The sequence below is a fragment of the Periophthalmus magnuspinnatus genome, chromosome 15 (genome assembly GCF_009829125.3).
Source record: "Periophthalmus magnuspinnatus isolate fPerMag1 chromosome 15, fPerMag1.2.pri, whole genome shotgun sequence".
Classification (NCBI taxonomy): domain Eukaryota; kingdom Metazoa; phylum Chordata; class Actinopteri; order Gobiiformes; family Gobiidae; genus Periophthalmus; species Periophthalmus magnuspinnatus.
This window is the reverse complement of record NC_047140.1, coordinates 27620442-27643874: the sequence shown is the minus strand read 5'-3', so window position 1 is coordinate 27643874 and position 23433 is coordinate 27620442. Positions and strand designations below refer to the sequence as shown.

General features: G+C 40.8%; 1 protein-coding gene across 1 annotated transcript in view; it reads right to left on the bottom strand.

Moving 5' to 3' along the window:
• The window catches only part of cntnap3 (contactin associated protein family member 3), a 46986-nt gene extending 24622 nt beyond the window's left edge, over positions 1-22364 (bottom strand). Inside the window, exons 1-5 of the mRNA XM_033980038.1 lie at positions 22131-22364; positions 10179-10289; positions 5279-5472; positions 2083-2230; positions 1257-1457 (exon numbers count right to left, since the gene is read on the bottom strand). Of these exons, the coding sequence (XP_033835929.1) occupies positions 1257-1457; positions 2083-2230; positions 5279-5472; positions 10179-10289; positions 22131-22215 (739 nt within the window). The 5' untranslated portion in view covers positions 22216-22364. The remainder of the gene's footprint in view (positions 1-1256; positions 1458-2082; positions 2231-5278; positions 5473-10178; positions 10290-22130) is intronic.
• Between the last annotated feature and the right edge of the window lie 1069 nt (positions 22365-23433).

Sequence of the window (23433 nt, the reverse complement as noted above, 5' to 3'; positions counted from 1 at the left end):
ACATGCAGCCAAAGTAATTTCAAAAGCACAAATCAATTTCTGTCACTTCCACTGGCTCAAACTCTAGAGAGCTCCAGAGTTGGCTGCACTGAAGCGGCTATAATCCACATTCTCCATAGTAAGCCATGCCATCAACTTATAATGTGTGAGCTGCAAAAGTCTAAATTAACATTTTAATGCATTTTAGGGAAGATAAAAATGAATTATAATGGGGAGTGTGCATGCTATTTAATAAGCCAATATCTTGTATAGCCATTTGGACATCTCCAGGCCACAGAGTGGAACTAAGTGTGAAACATTAAGTGCTGCAGACGGAGGTGTACACAAAGAAACAAGGCACCAAAACAGGCATTAAGGCTGTGGACCCATTAATGAAATGGTAAGAGTGTAAATTCATTTCACAAGTAACTAGTCTCTTTTGTAATTTTCAGTGTTTTAAGGGTTGAGTTTGTAATGGATTTGTGAAATACAAGCAGTTATTTGTGAACTAGACAAACTTCACAGGGAAAAGAAGAAATAAAAAAAAACAAACAAATAAAATACATAATAATAATAATAATAATAATAATAATAATAATAATAATAATAATAATAATAATAATAATAATAATAATAATAATAATAATAATAATAATAATAATAATAATAATAGTTAGGGTTACATGGTCAGATTTATGAAAACACAATGTAATATAATTAAAAAAAAAAAAAAAGATGATTTCCACTGTTCATTCTGTCTTCAACTTTAGTTTAATACCAGGTCTGATATAGATCAAGACAAATTCAATTCAGATTTATTTCTATAGCACATTTAAAACAACTTCAGCTGACCAAAGTGCTTCACATAAAAGTCATCAGTCTAATCTAAACTGTTTTAAAGGCTGAGAGGATCTGACAGGGAGAGAGACGCTTTTCTAAAACTCTTCAGGAAAGGTCCAGTCTACGTATTTTATTTTATTTTTTTCTGAGTAGATACTTGCTGCAGTAAACATCTAGTTTCAATCATATTTTTTAGAATTGATTGCTATCACCTAGACAAGGAAACAGTAAAAAGCAAACCCTTAGAACCTCACCATTAGCATTCAGAGAGAAACTGTGGCCTACACCAAAATCTTTGCACTTTTAATTAGCCTACGGTGGGTGGCTGGAGTCTGTAATATCCAGGCTCTATCTAGCAAAGGCACTGACACTAAAAATAGCACTAATTGTTGGACCGCGTGCTTCTATTTCTTATCTGATGATTTTCTGGGTCTTACCTGTTTGCAGACGCAGAACCAGCTTTCCCTTCTCCAGCTCCAGAGTGATGCTGTGTCCACTTAGCCCGTCAGCGTGGAGCAACGTACCGGAGTTCTTCAGTGTTTTAAAGTTGAGGGAAATACTTTGTTTGACCATTGTGGGTTTAGGACTGAGCCTGAAGAGTAGACTGCTCCGACCTGTGAAGCTGACCACATCGGAGTCTGAAAAAATATCAATGTCGTTGTGAAATATACCTCAACCGTGACGAACTAAAGAATCTGTAATCAGTGGAGTTTCATTTTTGCCACAGGGTCTTTCCTTTACAGTGCAGGGGGAAGATTAGAGCCTGGATGAGCAGAAGACCAAAGGCGATCTATAAAGGCTGCACTAGTCAGGCATCAAACGTGAAATGTCAGCTGAAATGTATTGATTAGTGTCCCCATCGCGAGACCACCCACCGCTCACTAGGCAATCAGTATATGCCTCTTTGTTGTTGCATTAGAGTCTATTTGCTTTCACTAAAATATATGTCGTGCTCATCAAATTTCATTCATCTTTCCATTAGGCGTCGCTCAGGGGGTGTAAATTATGAGGTTGGCCGAGATTCTTCCTTTACTTTTGGTCTCCTTCTAATACTTTTACCACTTAGTTCAATTTAGGTTGCTGTGATCCTGAGGCAGTGCGCACCATGGACAACGCTCCACTATAAGCAATTGTTCTATTTCCCTTTGCTTCATTATGAGCAATTTAGGTCAAAGCCAGGAAACTGCAGGCAGCTCGAGAGGACACGTTAGTGGCTTAAGCATACACGGTGTCATGTCTGCCACATGGTGTTTCAATACTTACAGTAAGGACATCCATACGCCTCGATCCTGAGTCCGATCCTTCCGTTGGTGTTCCAGTCCAGTGGGATGAGGCGCAGGTATCGAGCGATGACCGTCTGCTGCAGCTTGTGTTGAACCACGCTGTCTGCATTAGTGTTTCCAGAAAACATCTGAAAATACCACACACTGTAGTTGTTTATTTGTTACAGCAATGACCACCTTTTTACTTCAATATAAGTCCCTTTTGGTCAGACCTGCTTCTCTATAAGTGAACATTTCCCTTTTCATCTTTTCTTTGAGGTTGAGCCCTGGTCCCAGAGGCATGTGTGAGAACTGATGCGTTTGATTTTCCTCTTTAATGAAAGGAATGGTGTGGAGATAAGGCCACGTTCCTACTGAATGCCTTCTCAATCAGGTAGAAAATTAGATTTGTGAAGCACAAGTTGTAGTTTTATGTGTTTGATGCTTTGGTAAACACTTGGTCCATGGAGAATAATAGTTATTAACCTCCTCCATCCTATAGCACATGTCGAGTTTTTTCCAATACTCACCTGAATATAAAGTTTAACAATGCATTCTAGCACAAGTCTTCAATGCTAATAAAAGAAGTGTCTGCACAAAAGTGCAGATCATCAAGTTCAGCTCTGTGTCTTTGAACAGGTGTGTGGAGAGCACAGCCTAACCTTCAGAGAGAGGTGTTTGATATATGGCCAAGCCTGGATACACAGTCTTCCTTTGGGAGCTTTTAATTAACAGAGAAAGTGACGGAAATGAGGAGAAGGAGACAGAGGTTTAGGAGGTGAGGCAGGAGCAGTGTTTCCCACAGAAACGTCTTAGTAAATGCAGATGATGGCCAACTGAAGGTGACAGGCATCACAGAAAAATGACTAATGGACTTTTTAATAGCTTTATAGTCACGAAGCCTGAAGGCCAAATGGGGTTGACTGAATTTTCTCTTCTATTATGTTCAACCAAACCTGAATCTCAAATATGGAGTTTGTTAATGTGGAAATAAATAATGAAAAAGAAAATGTTTTGATTTGTTAAATGACCGTCCCCCATAGCACTTTCAAAAGCATTATGACCGCACAAATGTATTGTGTGTTTCACTTAACCTTCATATGTGATTTCCTTCAAAACACAGCCAGTCAATAAACAGTCTGTTCTTTCAATGAGCACTATGCTTTTTTTACTTTCTACATTAAAAACACATTTTCAACCATTTTGTTCGTATTTCTCAGGAAGCGACGCCTGCTTTTATATTTGCTACTAATCCAGTCTAAATGAATCTTTCTTCCCTTATTAGGAGAGCACTTCCACCACCATCTGCTGCGGCTCACCTTAGTGGCACCCGTTCAAAGACAGGCGCACGGAGGAGCAGTGAATGAAAGAGCATTACTCAGCTCCACTCAACTCTGGCCTCTGCGCTTAAAGGAGAAAAGTCCTGGAGGAATAGTGACTGATGAAGCAGCTCAGCCGATGACTTTGTTGCCCGAAAGCCTTAATAAACCAGGCTGACTAATATGGAGCTTTGGAGAGACGGACGAGACGCGCTGCGGATTTAGCCCGATTTATAGCGACTGTGGAATCAACACAAGCTCTAAAGCCTTTTCTACTCCCCCAGTCCCTATGAAGGAATCTTAGCTTGACATTCACTTTGCCCTCACTGCGAGAGCCTTACCTCTCATCAACTTAAAATTGAAGCTGTTCTACACGACATCACTTTAATAGGGAGAATTGTCTGTCTACAAGGTAACGTCTGACTGCCTCCGCATACACTCTCAGCGTAATGCACTTAACACAGAGTGCTACAGAGCCCGCGGGTGAAGAATACATTTTAAAAGCAATTGTGTAAGTAAATGAGATGCTAATTCCTTGGTCTGTTAAAAAGTAAGTGCAGCCTTTTTGACATGTGGCTTTATTGGGCTTAATGCATATAAGAACATAACAACCCTGTAACTCTATACTAATTTCAATAAATGTAAATCCTCCACTACACATCTGCTGCTCTGTTGCATGTTAAAGCTTCATAAGTATATCAGGTCAGTGAGCGCATAATAAAACGCTAATTTACTGTTAATAACAAGGAGAGGCTCATTACGTTTACAACATAAGACAACTGAAGTCATGCATGGAGCTGCAGCTAAATGTCTGCTACATTATATATGCAAATTTATTCTACGAGCTCATATAAAACTTCCACTTTGCATTTAGGGCCACAATATACGGTATGCAAATGCCAAAACAGTATACCATTTTTGGATATAGATACATTTATACATATATTGAACCAGGAAAATGTCATAGCCTGACATACTGGGACTAGTTTCTAGTTTCTAAGGAGGAGGTAATTTAAACAAGGCAACTTTATTTGTACAGCACCATTTGTACACAAAGTAATGCAAAGTGCTTTACAGAATAAGAAAGAGATTAAAACTGCAATACAATCCATAAAAATCATCATAAAATTTAAATTAAAAGAGAAGAGTGCAGAATAAAAACCTTTCAGTCATATGCACAGATAAAAAGATCCATTTAGAGCCTGGATTTAAACATTATCAAAGTAGAGGCCTGTCTCACCTCTTCAGGAAAACTGTTCCAGATTTTAGCTGCATAAAACGGAAACACCATGTTTAGCCCTGACTCTGAGCTCCAGCAGGAGGCCGGCCCCTAAAGTCCTCAGAGTGTGAGATGGTTCATATGGCACTGACATGTCAGAGATGTACTTTAGTGCTGGGCCATGGAGAGACTTGTTCACAAACAGAGCTACTTTAAAGTCTATTCTCTGAGCCACAGGAGCCAGAGACCTGAGCATTGACACGAGCATGGACTTATGTGTGAAGTACTTCCTGGTTCAAAACAGTTTTAGTTCAGTAATGTGTCGCTTCAAAAATATAACTGAATTTCACTTTTAGTTTATGTCAAATAAAAAAAGATCTCATAATCTTTTCATGTACCAATAATGTAATAATCATGTTGCATGTTCCATGTCACACTGTCCTTCTGTGTGTATCTGTTTTATGTCTATGTAGATGTTATTGCTTTGCTTGAAATATTAAAGGATTAAATCATCTTGTTTTCTTTCAATTACAGGTATGTTTATTGCTCAAAAACTTCACTAAAAAAATTATTACTAAACTGTGGGAAAGTAACATCTTCATGGACACAGTGCATCTTTAAATTACAATTCTACTATTCCACATTCTCATTCTACTCACCCCAATGCCGTCCTCCTGTCGATACTGCCTCCAGTTATGTCCCGTGTCACTGAACATCAGCAGGTAGGCCGTCAGCCAATCAGAACTGCCGTAGCGCCCCTGTGTGGCCACGGCTGTGATCTGGGTCCGCTCTCCCAGATCCACCTCCAGCCACTGGTACCAGTCTGAGCTCAGGGGAGACCACCCTCCAGCTCCTGACACACACAGAGCAGAAAACCGAGTTATAAACCAAAATGCAGGATGCCTTTTATCCCAAACTTTGCAAGCCCGAGAGCACAAATACTTTCCCTGCCTTAGTTTTTGATGTTTTATTTAGAATAGTCTAAAGAGTTTTAATCTGTAGCTCAAGGACCGCTCTTAATATGAGTCAAAGGAATTCATGACAACCACCAAGAGCTTTATACAATATTAAAGCCGGCCACTTCATAACGCAGCGTCAAATAATCCTAGTGCCACGAGAAGTTAGAGCGACTCAGCACCCATACCATGAAAACATGTTGAATAATTAACATGGCCATAGGTGTATATGGAGGTCAGTGTGCACGGCTGGGCATAAAAGTTAAAGTGCTGAATCATGCCTGCCTGATATTGAGCAGTTGCAACCATCTTATAGAACAGGGTGATATGAAAATGGGAAGAGAAAAGCCTCGTAAATCCTGTATAATAGACAGTACTTAAGCCCAAGCCTTCAACTTCAAAACATGCATGAGCGAGTGGGCAATAAGGAGCCTCTACTAAATTATTCCAGTATCTTGCTTTTCATTTTGGTCTAAACTTGATTTAATATTGAGGCTTCCAGTGTGACGGCTTAATACACTGCTTGGGCTAAAGATGTATTGTTCCAACATGTGTCAAACTACACTCTTTTGTCTGTTGATTGATGATCTTGGAGGATTTCCACTGTTGAAGTAAAATAGCACAGTGTTGACGCTTCACTTGGAGCTGTAAATAACTGAAAAAGCTGCCTCTTTCGTTGTTAGTTTTTCTGAGCTATAGAACAGTCTTCCAGAAGACAGACTGGAAGAAACATAAGAAGCTCTTCTGTCAATTATTTTTAGCACGTACCAGGTAATTACTTTTAGCTTCAAGATTAGCATCCGTAATTTCACCATTTTATAAGGGGTTATTAATGCACTGCGTATTGTTCAGAAAATATAAAAATAGCTCCTGTCGTGGCTTTTTTCTGTCTTTTTCTTTTTTTCAACTAAAGCCATGGGTTGCATCTTTGAGTCTCTGCTCATTTTGCTGGTAAATTAACTTGGAATGAGCCAGGCCCTTAGAGAATGACAAGAGAGTATGAAGAGTGTTAGCAGTCAGAACAGACATAAACAGATATAGGAACTTATAATTTATTCACACGCTTTTGTAAAACAGATGGAACCAGTGCCTTAAGCCGTCACCGTCGTGGGACTTTGTTTTACAGTTGGCTCCACGTCATTCCAGTGTGAATCATGTAAGTATTGTTTTGATATTCAGACATATTCATGTCTAATAACAAGTGACAGTGTTACAGCTTTTTAGTAATGTTTGACACTTTGGTTCAGATGTGGAACAACAAATTGATTGACTTGGAAAAAAAATAAAAATACAATGCATGCCGTGTTTTCACAGCTTAAGCCATCAAGCAGTGGGTACCTGTCAGCCTGCAAGCAGCGCTTCCTGCAGACTCCCAGGTAAATAAAAGAAATCACTCACATCCACCACTGCATCGCGAGAAAAACATCAGGGCCATTCTGTCGTGTACAAAACGCCAGAAAATTATCTGCAGATTGAAATGACACGTAAACAGCAAATAACCTGATTTCTTTGTGCTTGTTCGCACCTGTACAGAGGAGGGAGACATATCAGAAAATGGATATCATCAGCGTCTGCAGAGATGTGGTCGCTGTATCAGACTGTTGTGGTGAAGGAGCTGAGTGAAAAGGCAAAGCTCTCGATTCACCGGTGAATCTATGTTCCTCTCACCTCTGGTCATGAGCTTTAATGACCAAAAGGGTAAGATTGTATATACAAGTGTTCAAAATGAGTTTCCTCTGCAGGGTGGCTGGGCGCTCTCTTAGTGATAGGGTGAGCTTGGCGTAGAGACGCTGCTCCTCCATGTTGAGAGGCGGCAGCTGAGGCATCTGCACCGGATGCCTCCTGGACTTGTCCCACTGGGAGGATGCCCTGGGGAAACCCAGGACACGCTGGAGGGACTCTGCCTCTCGGCTGGTCTGGGAACACCTGGGGGTCACACTGAAGGAGCTGGAGGACGTGTCTGGGGTGAGGGAAGTCTGGGAGTCCCTGCTTAGACTGCTGCCCCTGTGAAGCGGCCCTTAATAAGTGGAAGAAAATGGATATCATAGAAATTATTCTTCTGAAGATAAAACCTTGTATTGTTTATAATTACTAAAAATATAAAAAATGAAACATTGAAACAGGAACAGTGTGATCTCTCACAGCTATCCACACTTCTGACTTACTGTAAATCGAAACACCTGGATTTAAACAGGGCAGTCCTGCGTGATGTTATGTAGTGCTTGAAAATGCAGTGGCCACTAGAGGCAGCACATGCTCAGTTTTTACAGTGTTTGACCAGAAAACTCCAAATTTACCCTGTTTGCACAAAAAATGCCAAAACAGGTTTAGGAACAGTAGACAATGTTATTAACACTCCACATACACATTTTAGTAGCAAGAAAAGGTGATTTAGTGTTTTGTTCCACTCGATTGACTATCTGATTTCTGAACTATATAAAAGTACTCTTGACTTCTACATATTGTGTCTCTCCTCCACATAGTGCTTGATCTCTTGATAACTCAAGAGTCATTGCTGAAGATGAAAGGTGATTCTTGTGAGAGCTCAGACGCTCCAGCTCTACAATAATACTACCAGCACTGTCTGTATCTAAAAACAGAACAACAATAACTACTGTAGCCTGTCTGGAGTCTGGACATCATAATGTGCACTGCAGCGCCAACTCCACTCACTGCCCTATGGCTTTTAAACAGAAATGTAATCTCAAAGCTGTCAAATAATCACTCTAAAAGCAAACACAAACATTAATCTTCTTCTTCATCACGCCTCAGCGCTTGGAGAAATTATTAGCAATGGATTCAATGTGTACAAAACATAAAAGACAATCTTACAACTTGGTGGAGGAGAGTTTTGTGCGAGCTTGAGTAATGCAAGTCTGTGTGGCAGCAGAAAAGATAACCTATTTACAGGCGAGCGTTTAAGTTCAAATAAAAGGATTTCCTGTCACCCTGTTGGCGCGCATAATTTTTCTTTCCTCTTTAGCTTCCTCTCTGTTAGCTGGACTATTAGCTCCATAAGGCGTACATAGCATCATTCCCAAAAAAGTGAACATTAAAAGTTTAAAAGCTTGTTCAGGGATAATCAGCTGCTTGCTTCTGTTTCTGAAACTTTACAAACGGCGACGTTATTAAAACATTTGGCAGAATTGTGCATTTTTAACAGCCTTTTTGGACTTAAAACAACAGCCTTATGGATATTAGTTAGCATTAGTTAACCGTGGATCTATTAAAATAGCCTCCGCGATCCCATTGAAATCTTGAAATCTGAATTTTCCAAAAGTCTATGGGAAAAATGAATGGAAAAACTCAAAAACTTCCAGAACCAGAGCAGACTGTCACTGTGGAGATCCATTGAACATCAGATCTTGTTGTTCTCAGCTTTTCTTCTGTCTCTTTCTGCATAAAGTCACATGTGGCGCAGTATCCGATCATACCTGCTAAGATTTGCTCCAGTTATCATGAAAAACGCACTTTGTTACCCCTGAATCTGTTGCATCCGCTTTAAATGTTGATATTTCAAGTTATTATGAATATGTCATTTAGGCATATTCTCATATTTTATAATTCTGACTTCAATTTGGTGAATTTGACAACATTTGGCAACTTAGTATGTTCCATATCGTGTGACCAGACGTCCCCATTTACCCTGGACAGTCCCAGTTTCGAGGCCTGTGACCCCTGTCCCATTAGATTGATCCAAAACCAGTGATTTGACCCAGTTTTATACAAGAAATGTCCCAGGTGTCCCTATTTTTGACCAGTCTGATCCCTGCCAGTAGTAAAGGGGTCATTTGTTCAGCCAAAATACAGAAAACCAAGCACAAAAATGAGCAAAAACTGACTGATTATGACTGATTATAACTGACACAAGTGAGTTCATGTGCTCTTTTCACAAATTTTATTACACTAATGATCCCAACCCGGGTGTGTCCCAGTTCTGAATTTTGAAAACCTGGTCATCAAAACTTTGTTCTAATGTTATTCTCCTTTTATTCCACAGATCGAGTTCAAAAGCTGACTGATATGTTTTAAAATTTTCAATAAAAATGTAAAAATATGACCTTTTGACCATTTACCATTTATGCATTAAATTGACATCCATTATAATAGTTATTCATAAAGTTTCCATGCCCCCGGATATGCTCTCATTCCATATATCCCACTGTTGTGCATGTAGACTTTGAAGTTGTGTGCTGTGCTCCCTACTGAGAAGTGAATCATGAGGTGACCCACACTGCATCAGAGTAAAACAGGAGGGAGCTTCCCTTTTACCGGCCCCCTGCACAGCCACCGGCATCAGAGAGAAGGAGGAAGAAAGAGAGACAAGTACGTGGCGATCATTTATTGATGCTAAACTGATGAATTTTAGATGTGAATACAGAGCAATGGAGTAAAGCGCGCATTTGGGTGGTTGAGAGATCAGAGTCCAGGGAAAGTGACAGATCACGGCCTGTTTTGCAGAGAAACATAACGCCTAATAGCCCATCAAATCATAAGCTGCGTCAAATTCCATTACTTTAAAATCACCGAGATCAGCCTGAATCAATAGAGAAATAAATATCATATCATTTTAAAAGCGTTTTCTAGCGTTTTTGGACCTCACCGTCTCTCCGGTTGAGTTTTGCATAGCCTGGACCGTGGCTACTGAACAGCTGCGAGGAGCTTCTGAAGGATGATGGAGGCAGGTGAGTAACCATGGCACTGTCGCACATATCTGGAAGAAAAAAGAAGAAGAAAAACAAATTACGATGAGAAAGAAACTCAACGCGAAGTCTCTTTAGCCAAGCAGCCGGGCCAGGGATTACGAGTTCTATTTATACCACAGCTTCTCCTACAGTAGGCCGTATCACAAGTAAGGAAGCGTATGCTAATAATCTGAATGGCATACAGTTTAGCTTCTCACCTTGTAATAACCACACTCTTTTATCACTTTGCAGATTGCCCTTAAAACTTCGAGCTAAACTATTAGGCTTTCAAGTCATTACATTGCATTACAAAGGCAACAATGCATTTTGCCTTAATGACCCAAACATCACCCCAAAGAGCAAACTCATTAAGCCACAACCAGTAAATTAAACTAGTTCACTAAAACTTTAGACTTGACAGCGCAGTTTCTTTCTTAAATCCAGTCAAGTGCCATGTCATGTTTTATTGCTTTAGGCTTTCTCTTGTAAATGTTTCCACAGATCCGTCTTAATATCCCCTTCTGATGATTTCTGGAGAGCGGCACGTGTCTCGGTGTTAAAATGTCTTTGGGGAGAATGTATTATTGAGGGATCGAAGGTTTCGACGTTATTTCAAGGTTTTCAGAGTCTTGCACTATGTGGGTCCATGGTATGTTTTTTTCTTAAGAGGCCTTGATGTGTGAGGGGTGTGGTCTCCGTGTTCTGGTGTTCACCATGAGACGTGATAATCTAAGGAAGTCGCAGCTATTTAATCAAAAGGAATCAAAAGCAAAACCTTCATTGTGCCAAGACGGTAACGCTGACCCAGAGAGACAATAATTAGCGTGTTTAATGTGTGTTTTATGTGTATATTTCAGTATATGAAAGCTGGAACTATACTTTTTGTGGGTCAGTATTTATCATATGCACATTTTCTTTGCACTACTGGGAAAATTTTGGTTATTTTTTAGATTTAAGCCGTAAAAAGTTGAATTAATATTAAATCTATGACTCATTACAGACACAAACAAAGTACTAAAGTATTTCGTTGTACTATTTGTCCACGTAATCCGTAGTAAAAGAAAAATCAAATCTACAACTTGATTTATTTATTGCAGCGTGAGGTTTTATAACAATATTGTAGATTTAGAATATTTTTGTGGTTTAAATTGTGTTGCGTTTATTGTATCAGTCGCACAAATGAGTTTCAACTTTTATTTTTAAACGTTTATTGTCTGTATTTACTTCAGCAATATATCGCACTTTAAAATGTGTTATCATTACACAAATAGTAGTATCTCACGCTACTTCTTTAACTGTTCTTTTACTGTGACCTAATATAACTTGTAATGGGGAAATATTCTGAAATGAAAATAGCGCCTTTTCAAAGATTGACTGTGATTGCACTGTATTTAACACAACTTTAATATATTCTTAGTTCTTTGAAAGCTCCAGGCAAACATTTGTACCCCCTTCATTAAATAAAAATAGCTATTGTTGGCACAGCATGTAAGGGAATCTACAAATCAAAAGGAATATTTAATAATAAAAACAATATCAAAAACTTGGCTGTGAAAGGGTTTGTGTAGTAAATAAAAAGACGTGGGATGTAAAGAGGCGTGTCGTGATCGTACGTTATACCACAATGCATCAATATTTACAGCTCCGACTGTCACAACAAGTGCTGGGAAGTCCTTTATTGAATCTACTGACCCACAAGTTGGCTGTGCGATTCTAGCTCTTACAGATGAATGCTGTTGTTGTGTCCTTGGGCAAGACACTTAACCCACCTTGTCCCCCGTGTATAATTGTAAGTTTGCATCAATATTCAGGGCTCTGATGCACCAAATTCTTAAGAAACTTTGCTGTAAATCCTTTATATTATATCCTTTTATAGTTGAGCAGTCAGATCCACTGTCCCACAGGTTGGCGGTGCAATTGCTGTTGTTGCGTCCTTGGGCAAGACACTTAACCCACTTTGTCCCCCGTGTATAACTGTACGTTTGCATCAATATTCAAGGCTCTAACTGTCACAACAAATGCTTAGTAGTTAATTATCGATTAACAGACACTGGCAATGCACCAAATTCTTAAACATTTTTTGGTGTAAATCCTTTATATTATATCCTTTTATGGTTGACCATTCAGATCCACTGTCCCACAGGTTGGCGGTGCAATAGCTGTTGTTGTATCCTTGGGCAAGACACTTAACCCACCTTGTCCCCAGTGTCTGTTCATGTGACAAATGCTTAGTAGCTAATTACTGAATAACAGACATTGGCAATGCACCAAATTCTTAAAACCTTTGCTGTAAACTCTTTATATTATATCCTTTTATGGTTTTTCCTTTTACGGTTGCTGTTGTTGTGCCCCTGGGCAAAACACTTGACCCACTTTGTCCCCCGTGTCTGCGTGCACTGGTGTATAATTGTAAGTTTGCATCAATATTCAGGGCTCTAACTGTCACAACAAATGCTTAGTAGTTAATTATCGATTAACAGACACCGGCAGTGCACCAAATTCTTCTTATATTATATTATGTGAGTCATTAAGAGTGATAACTTAAGGAGGCGTATTTACTCATCTGGGCGTGTAATAGCCAAAAATGCACCCTCCCAATTTCAACCAAGCACTTAATGAAACTGCTTTTACACGGATTCAAATAAAGGCGTAGTTTTAGACAGAGGGAGAGGCACGACGTTGATGATTCTGTATCGTTGCACACTCGCTGTCACAACACATCTGACATGTTTGTGAAAATGACACTTAAATCTCTTTCCTTATCTCTGCTTATACGGCCTCGCACGAAATAACCAGCCTTCAGCTAAAAAAAGACGCCATTAAGATCAGGACCTTTCTCTGTTGCTCTGCTTTTGTGCAAACCTAACTCCTGCTTGCTCCTCTGTTGAATTTGAAGTGGGTCTCTCTGCACTATTCCGCGTAATGCTTTTAATTAAACCCCGCATTACGCTGATGAAGTTGATAAAAGGGAGAAAAAGACTGAAAATTAAAAAGTATTTTCCTTCCGCGCTGCTTGAAGTGCTGGGGAATTTTCGGAGTTGTGTGACAGTGATGGAGGACTAATTTGACCCTGTCTGACATGCGGGCTGATAAGGCTGACACAGAGGTGCTCCTGTCCGCCTGCCTCTCAGTGGCTCTGGGCTACAGAATGGGATGTGTCTGTGTAACGAGTGATCTATGCGCACATACACCTGCTGCTCACAACACTATACGCTGTCCGCTCGGGGCCCGTGCAATTGGCTGTCAGCAACATCTGGCATGTGCCCTACCCCAATGAAGTCATAGCATCATTAGTACAGCTATAGTGGTCCACATGCCCACATCACAGACAGCAGAGAAAGAGAAGTGTGATTCACAGGAGGAAAAGAAGGAGGGTGGTGCTGCAGCCAATGTGAACTGGACCCAGTGAGTAGTGTATGTAATAATGTACAGTTGGCAGGTTGCAAGTGGAGCTTATGTGGTGATCTGTGTGTATTTCTCACATCCAGAGATGGGCACATGATCAACAAATCAATAGTAACGTGAAGGTTGTGAATAAGAAATGCTGCAAAAAAAAGAACAGATTGAAAATGTGAATGTTGTAACCTTCCAAATAAGGCTATACAATTATTATTCTGTATTTTTGTCAGTAATTTTGTCATTAATTTCACTTTTGTCTGATTCTTAAACCTCAACTAATGCATTTACATTTTTATTACACTGGCATAATACTGTAAATATTTGGGATTCTCTAAAAATATCAATATTTTGGTCAGCATCACCCACTCCTGGATCTATTAAAAAGGCTGTGTTTACTAGGTCATCTAAGGTGTGATTCAATCTTCTGATGTGTCCATATTTTTGTGGTGTCCTTGGGCAAGACTCTTCTTCAGCTTTGCCTGTATAGAACTTTCTGGACTTGTAAAGCTCGATATAATACTGTACATGTTAGGCTCTACACATGATTTGATCATATCACGTCACGTGAAAGGCCTTCTGTGGAGCTAAAGCACAGTCACCTGTTGCCGTGGAGCATAGTGCTGATAAACAGCAGCCGCTCCCTGTTTGTGGCTCTATTGATTCATGAAGCAGTCATTTGTGAGCCAGTGGATCAGGCCACAAAGCTATCAGCACTTTGGAGGCTGGCAGGGGTCCAGGATCATACCCCAAAACAATTCAGCACATAGCACTCTGTTTAAAAGGGCACTTTCCAACTTGCTTCTAGCTTCCTATAATTTACACCATTGAACTGTGGCCGGGATATGTCAGGGTCACTGCAACTTCTGCAACTTATTTTAATTTTGAATTAGACTTGTATACAATAACACACATTATAATTTAATATGCAGAATATAGTCATATATAACTGGTTATATAAGTAGATGTGTTTTGTAACGCACAACATTAAAACATCTGAAGTTATGCATCTTTTAGAATACGTCCCTCTGTACAGGCCAGTGGTGAAGGCGGGTCCCGTTAAATATTCATACTGCAGAGACCAGGCTTTGCAGTACTTAGTACATGTAACTCCATTTGTTTAAATTTCTTTAATAGTACTCTCCACTCAGTTCAGTTCAAACCATATAAAGCTGATTTAGTCCATGGGAAATTAATTAAATTGGCAATATATTTATAGAAATAAAATACTCTACATTCAGATGTTAATTAAAATAAGATTTCTAAAGGTAGATTGGAGCCAAAGGTTAGTCATGTGTTATTTGGTATGATCACACATAACGGGCACTTTAAAACTCAGGAAACTGCTTTTACTATGGAGAGCAGTGTAACGTCTTTCTGCAAACATGTCATGGGCATTTCATATTTAATTAAGCCAGTGATTTATCTTTCATTTCTTTCCACCCTGTCAGTGAATTTGAACATCTGTGAAGCCCTGACCTGAAATACCTTGAAAATGAAATGAAGCTACAGAGAGGCTCTCCCGATTCCTCTGGCGCTGACAGTCCCTCAGGTGTGTGCTGCTTTCTGCTCTATATCTTCCGCCCCATTAAGTGTGTCATTAAACCGCACTTCACATACACACGTCTTTGTTGCCTCCGAAAGTTTGCCTCTGCTCGGTCCTCCGGTTCATTGTGTGCTACAATCTTATGACCAGGACATTTCTATTGCGCTCACATTCACCAAGCCATTGCTCCTGATCTAATTATCCCTTGTGGCAGCGTTAGAGCAAACAGATGGAGATTTGCAGTCCAAATTAACATGCAGCCGGCTTTAGTGCACTGAGGTTTTGTTAAACACCTTCAGCCCGCAGAAGTAGATTTTATGGGTAGAGTAACAAATAGTGGCTTGTAACGGTATAACTTCATCGTGACATCTGCGGTGACTGGGAATTCTAACTAAATCTGCTCTGGATGTGGAAACAAACTAGTCCAGAGCATAGTTAGTTAGCTGAATTCATAACTGTATAACACATATCCACATACAGACAGAGGATGATAATAAAATAACAAATTGGTCGTTGTAGAGGTTTATAAACTTATTTGTGAATTGAGGTATAACGTAGCAACATTGTTTTGGCTCACATCATTCCTAAGATGTCCATAATGGTAAAGAGTAAATGATCAAATGTGGACATAGTGCTTTTTCACCACATAAAGGAACCACTCACCCATTCACACACACATTCATACACCAGAGTACGCAGACACAAGGGGCATGGAGGGTTAAGTGTCTTGCACAAAGGCCACAATAACATTATTCATCTGTGGGAGCTAGAATTGCATCTCCAACCTGTGGGACTGTGGATCTGACCACTCAACCAATGATGTTTATGTCGAGATCTGGATTACAACTGCTTACCTTTGTGACAAGTGGACAAACACTCTACCAACTGAGCCACCTTTAGAAAAAACTGTTGATTTGTTTTAATGTGATGTTACCGCTCTATTTCCATGTCCAGTACTTTACACAAACCTTCTACTTACGCAGCTTATTAACACTATCAAACGTTCGAGTAGACACCCATTTATTCAATTTCAACATTAATCTACAAAACTGTCCCACCTGTAAGATAAAATCATACAGATATGACTTTAGATCTAACTCTATTATGATTCTCCCCGTGTGCCACAGACCGGGCTGACCTCCACACACAGGGAGGGAGCTCCGCCCCTCTGTGATCCCAGGTGAGCACAGGGTCGTTTGATGAAGTGAGGTGTGTTTAAGGAGCCAAAGCTCAGCTGGGACTGGCCTTGAACAAATATCAATGTGTCACAAACTCAGATGGATAGGCCTCAATGCTCTGTCAGCTTTATCACTTAACTACGTGTCCCTGGACTGATAAATCTGGATTCCTGACTGACGGGTCCGCGGTACCTCGGCCTTCACTTCATCAGATCACATTCATGGCTTCGATTCCTCAACATCTTCAAATAAATGACATTATTCTAGAGAAATGGTGCTCCCTCTCACACTCATAACATTAGCACACAGATCCACCACCGCGATACATGCAGTGGTACGTGGGATTTGGAGACTGTACATTCTGTTCTGAATAGAGGGCATAATCAATATTAATATAAACAACAAAACTTTCATTGTACACACGCAAAACAGGCAATTTCCTTTAGCTTCATTCAAATGCAATTAACACATCGTTTAAAATGAAGAACAACAGAACTCTGAGATGGCACGACCTTCCTAGACAAAAATATTCCCCATAATTATACAATATTTGTGTATACTGGCTAAATACTGTTGACCTCGTGCACTTACGCATATGATTAGTGCTTGTCTAAGTCCCGCAGCTCAGTGCACTTTTCTCTCAGAACTGAACTTCAGCATTTTTGGGACGACATCGACGAGCCGCGAGGTGTCACGTGTTGCTGACTCTGATTTGGCCGGTCCCTCTTTAGTGCGTTTTCGATCAGACCTCTGCAGACGATGTCATCACTAATAGGTAGGTCTCTGTTGCCTTGTCGTTTAATAAATGAAAGATGGGATCATGTTTTTGGGGATTAGTTCTCATCATGTGTCCATTTTTTTTTGTAATAGTGGGGAATTTATAAGTGTGTGTGACTATTTTGTTGTAGTTTCATTCTGCTATTTATTTGTTGCTGCTCGTTTTTCATAGTAAAAGAACAATTCAATTCTCTCAACTGGACAAAAACTACAAACTGAAACTGAAACTAAGACACTTCGCACAGACAAATGCTTTTCAGTTGACAGTTGCATGAAATAGTTTCAATATTTTCAATAGTTTATAGCGTTTTTTTTTTTACTGCATCAATATATCAAACGTACAGATCTGGATCATAGACTGTATATATAAAATTTTCAGGGGTGTCAAACTCAATTTCACCGAGGGCCAATTTGCATAGATGTTAATGCCTATCTACTGATAAACTGACATTTTAAGACAGTCTTACATTTTAATTTACCTCGTCACGCCCACATAAAATGACATGGCGGGCCAGATTTCGCCCCTGGGCCTTGAGTTTGACACATACAAATGAACATGGCTAAGGAAGTGATCATGACCGCACTTCCAGTCCATCAACTCCAGTTAAGAAAACCCCTCTCTGCTCATTTTGGTCTTAAAATGTTTGTATTAACCAGCTCTACATGATCCTAGTATTTAGATTTTGCTACTGTGTCCGTAACTCAAGATATGAACATTAATAACAGATAAATCAGCTGGGTTCTATCCGCGAGGTCGCTCCCAGTAGCGTTAGCAGCAGTTTTGATTGACATCGTTGCTAAGCGTGACGGGAAGGGGCGTCACCATCAACCGTTTAGCTCCGGATTGGCTCTTTGGTTGCTATGATACTCGCGCTCGACTCCACATTAGCCCCTATAACTGCTCTAGCCTCGACGAGCTTCATTTGACTGTAGCCGAACGCTCACTTAGCCCACTTTATAGTCCACTGTAAACTTTCCTTGGTCTGAATCAGAGTTTTCCCCCAATTCCCATGTTCCCGAGAATCCACTTGATAGTTTTTGTTGAGGATGCAGAAGCCTAGATAGCAAAGAGAAAATAATGAGCCTATAATTCACCAAGTTGAGACCATTTGCTTAATAAGGACTCCCAATATCCTCCCCAGCACTCATCTGCGTTATTGCTCCTTTGAATATTTTCATTATAGTGATAGTAATAATCGTGTGCCGCTCCCTCAGACTACCCGACACAGCTGCCTAAAGTAGGAACCAGAACTACCAAAAGTTTGCTCAAGGACACTTTAGAAGATAAATGTCGAAGGATTGTTTCTACACTTTCTGCTTCCTGGCTGTGAAATGTCAGAGGAACAGATGTGATCTCAAGTTCTGTCAAGGTTGTCTTATCCTTGTAATAAAATTATTCAGACAGTGATTGAAAGCTGAGAAAAATGTATATGGAGTAAATTAGCTTAGCTCCAAGTGTTATTTAAAGTGACCCTTCTCGGAGCATCACACATTGTTAGTGGATATAGCATCAACCTTTTAAGCCAGTTTGATGATTTTAATATTACCCTTCGCTGTCTAGAGCTCATCACTTTGAACCTCCAAGTGACAAACCATTTGAAGAAACAGGCTTAAAATGTCACTTCTGTCTTAACCTCTTGCTGTTGAGACGAATGACTTTTGTGGAGTCTTTTGCTATCTCTACCTCGCAGAAACCCTAGCACCACTTTTGGGGCAAAGTGTCTGCTACATCCTCCCCGCGAGGGCTGCTCAGTATTCCCCGTGCGTCTTTTAAATTCTGCTCTTGAGTGGCTTCGTGTTGAGTGTGCATGGTCAGATTACATGTCCGCACCAGCAGCACTATAATCTTTCATTAGATTGTGATTAGGACACACTCTACTGACTCCATATCAGTTAGATAAGCGATAACAATGCCCTGAAGGGCTTAATAAAACCAGTGGAACAAGAGAGAGACGTCAAGAGCCAGACCTGTTCTGTGCCTCTGGGTTCCTGGGAAGGGAGGCTGGATGTGTCGTATATTTCATTTTTATGCATGTATGGTTGCCTCCAGGCTGAAATCCCATATTCTGGTATAAATTAGACCTATCTTATCGCACATTTAGCAAGTGGAAGACTCACTGGGTTTCATTTTGTAAACTGATCTGATACTGATGATTGATACGTGATTAGGCAATAACACATTATGACAGTGTTTTCTGCTGGCCCTCCTTCATCTCCACCTCTGCTAAGAATATTTTTAACACATTATTACTCCCAAACCCAGATGACGCACACGTGCAAATACAGCCAAAATACAAATTACAGTTGCACATTAAAAACAAAATGGGTAGAGCATGAACTTGATGAAGGGTGTCAGGGTATTATCAACAATAACGAGTAGATCAGCAGCGATATTGTCATTTGTGTTCAGTCTGGTTAACCCCCTCATGAAATGAGCATCTCTAATTCTAATAATGGATCATTATTTTACTGGAAGTCTGTTCTACATGTTTGAATGTGCCAAGTGCAATTTCAAGCAAGAAAAACAACAAACAGCATGATCAAACAGTTTATCTTTCTAAGCTGTTTAAAGGTGCACTATGTGACTTTTCTGCATGCTTGTGTCCATGGAGATGCTATTGCTTTACCTCAGACAAGCAGGTAATGCAACCGGGCCAAAACATAATTGTATTTTAGCAATTTAAACAATGATGCAATTGAATAAATGCAAGTTATACATGTTTAATGCTCCACTAAAGCAATAACATCTCCTTGGCAAGTGAGTGGCGTCCAGTAAAAGTCCCATAGTGCAGCTTTAAGATAGTTTGCCATCTGCTAATTCAACCTCACAAGCTCTAATTGTTAATAAATGAACTACAGAGGAGCTTGAGTCACTGTTTTGGCACAACTGCAACTGTGCTGTGAAAGAAAAGCTTAATCTGCCAGTCAAGCCGGCTCTTCCTGAAGTGCATCATTTGAATGTAGTGTCCCTGTGACCAAGGCTGTGTTTAATGAGTGTCTGAGTGGAGGGGATGGCAGGTCACACTGAGTGGCTCTAGGAACATGTCCCGTTCATGATGGTTTTGCCTCTTTTGTTCACTCGGACAAATAGCTCCAGTCAGACCTTGCCTGCAGCACTGGCTCGACGCTAGCGCAAAGTCAAATCAAAAGTGAAGCGACGCATCTGGGCCAAAAAGGAGATTATTAAGTGAATGATGTATTATGTTTGCTCTGTGGGAGGGTAGAAGGGCTTTTCAACCACTTATCGATTTGAGAGCGATGGCGGCTGTGGGTTTTGTGTTGTGTTTGGTTTTGATGGGGTCTTTGCCAATTCTATGGGGCCTGTGCAATTTATTTAAGTGCGTGTCTCTCACTCCCACATTAAGTAAACATTTTGATGTGTTTTATTATATTACATATGCTTGCTAATTAAATCCAATGCAATGGGCTGTTTTAGTAGTCTATAAATTCCACTCCAATTATCTAGTGAAACAGAAGTATTTTAATGATCTTGCTGTGCCGGGTATGTGCAGATAATAGCCATATACCTTTAGGCCCAGTCTTAACGCCGCCTTTTGCATTATTAACCAAACACGATTATTAAAAAGAATGTTCTAATGTGAGGTTTTTGCTAATGAGATGTGTGATACGCCCATCCCCAGTCAACTGCTGATCGCATACGCTGATCTAAAAAATGCTGCCCAGTGTTTACTACCTTTAGGCACTGTTTTTCAACTGGGACACTCTAACCTTTCACTGTGGTACAAGGTTATCTTTACATACAAGTCTGCACATTTCAAAAGAAAAATGGCCTCAGATTCAATGATATTCATGTATGCTGTTGTTGGTTGGTTGTGTGTGGTAGAATTTATGAGCACATGCGAACTGCGACTATGAGTTTGCGTTATAGCAGGACACAAATCGAACACATAACACACATAGCTATTTACTTTAATACTTTCTAAGCTATTTTTATGTTCTTTTTCAATGCACGTGTAGCCTGTTAGCAGACAAAACCAACAAAGCTGTGAGGTGGACAGACAGTGTGATACCAATAAACAATAAACATTACATAACATATTTTTCTCACTTGTTAGTAGTGACAAAAATATTCCATTCTATAGCAAGCCGTGCTGTTATTCAGGTCTTATTTATCACTCATCTTTGTAATCATCACAGCCAGAATACACCCCTCTCCACTCCACTGACTCTACAGGCAATTTACAATCTCCAATTAACCTATTACCCTGCGTGTGTTTGCCTATGTGTGTGCGTGTTTGTGTGCATCACAGCAGACAACACGCACTCCTCTCTGGCACATAGTTACCTTCCAGACTCTCTGACTTGGAGGATTTCTAAATAACACTTTCGAACGATACCCACTCTTCCCCGTGACCTCATATGTTGGGTGAACTTTTCAATATAGTCCTGCCGCCACCTGCAAGTCAGCGAGGTTGTATTTATTTGTTCAAATGACAAGTTGCATCGCCTCTACAAGTCTCCCGTCTGAAGCGTCTTTTGTCTGCTCAACTGTTTCCCTGTCACACACCGGTGCCACCAGGTCTCTTTCGCTCAAATCCTGATCTTTTCTGTCAATTTTTTAACTGGACGTGACTCGAATGCAAGGGGAAAGATAGTGATGCAGGTTTATAGCTTGTCCTAGATGAGCTTTTCAGACGTAATATGGCAAAGTGTGCATTTTTTCCCCCAGTGGGCAGGTGTAGAGCAACCTCTCAGGCTACATTGTTCAGCCAAAGACCTATTTAGCCGTAGAGTTAATGGAGCTTTTGTGCTGAAAATCTAAAATAAGCACAACTTTCACCCACTATAGGACATAAACTGCTCACTACTTCACTCAAATCACCATGTTTAGAAACCCATTTGCATTTTGTACTTTTCATTCTACCCCTAAATAGCTTAAAATCCCACGTAAACAAATGTAAACTCAATGCTTTGTCCACAATATCTATTCTGAGAAAATTCCCAGAGCTCACCTGCTGCCACTGTCCCAGACGAAGCCAAAAGTACTAGGGCGACCTGTGCAATTATTCCCGTGACTTTTCTCCTCCAGGGATCCATTGTGGCAAGGAGATAAACAGTTGAAAGTGAATGTGTGGTCCTCCCCTGTGTCTTCTCCTCTTAAACTTCCTCTTGCTCCTTCTCTTTTTTCACACAGATCCCTAATGAACGGCGCGCTCGTGAGTGGTGGATCCAGGGCGCGAAGTGCAGCCTCCTTCCTCCACTGAAACGAGGCGAGTGAGAGGCTGCTCGCTGCTGGTCCGCCGCGCGATGCAGAGAGAGAGAGAGAAGAGGGAGAAGAAGAGGTAGGAGGAAGGGCGAGGGGTAGGGAGAGGTAGAATTACAGCGAGGGGGGTGAGAGTGAGAAGGAGAGAGAGCAGGAGAGGTGAGAAAAAGAGAAAGAGGGGTGGTAGGAGTGGGACAGGGAGGGAGGGAGGGTAAATTGGAGAAAAAGAGGAGGGGGAGAGATGTAGAAGAGTAGGAGAGAGACGAGAGAGAGAAGAAGAAGAGGCAGGAGGGAGGGTGAGGGGGAGATAGAGGTGGAATTAGAGCGAAGGGGGTGAGAGAGGTAAAGAGGGTGGAAGGAGTGGAAGAGAGAGGGAAGGAGGGAGGTATGGAGTGAGAAAGTGAGGGAGTGAAGGTAATTTGAGAGGAGGGAGAGAGATGTAGAAGAGTAGGAGAGAGACGAGAGAGAAGAAAAGAAGGTATGAGGAAGGACGAAGGGGAGGGAGAGGTAGAATTAGAGCAAGGGGGTGAGAGTGAGAAGGAGAGAGAGCAGGAGGGGTGAGAAAAAGAGAAAGAGGGGTGATAGGAGTGGGAAGGAGGTAGGTATGGAGTGAGAAAGTGAGGGAGTGAGGGTAAATTGGAGAAAGAGAGGAAGGGGAGAGATGTAGGACGAGTAAGAATTAAAGAGGGGGCTAAGAAAAAGAGAAAGAGGGGTGGAAGGAGTGGAAGAGGGATGGAGGGAGGTATGGAGTGAGAAAGTGAGGGAGTGAGGGTAATTTTGAGAAAGAGAGGAGGGGGAGAGATGTAGAAGAGTAGGAGAGGGATGAGAGAGAGAAGAAGAAGAGGCAGGAGGAAGGGCGAGGGGGAGACAGAGGTGGAATTAGAGCGAAGGGGGTGAGAGAGGTAAAGAGGGTGGAAGGAGTGGAAGAGAGAGGGAAGGAGGGAGGTATGGAGTGAGAAAGTGAGGGAGTGAAGGTAATTTGGAGAAAGAGAGGAGGGAGAGAGATGTAGAAGGGTAGGAGAGAGATAGCAGAGAAGAAAAGAAGGTATGAG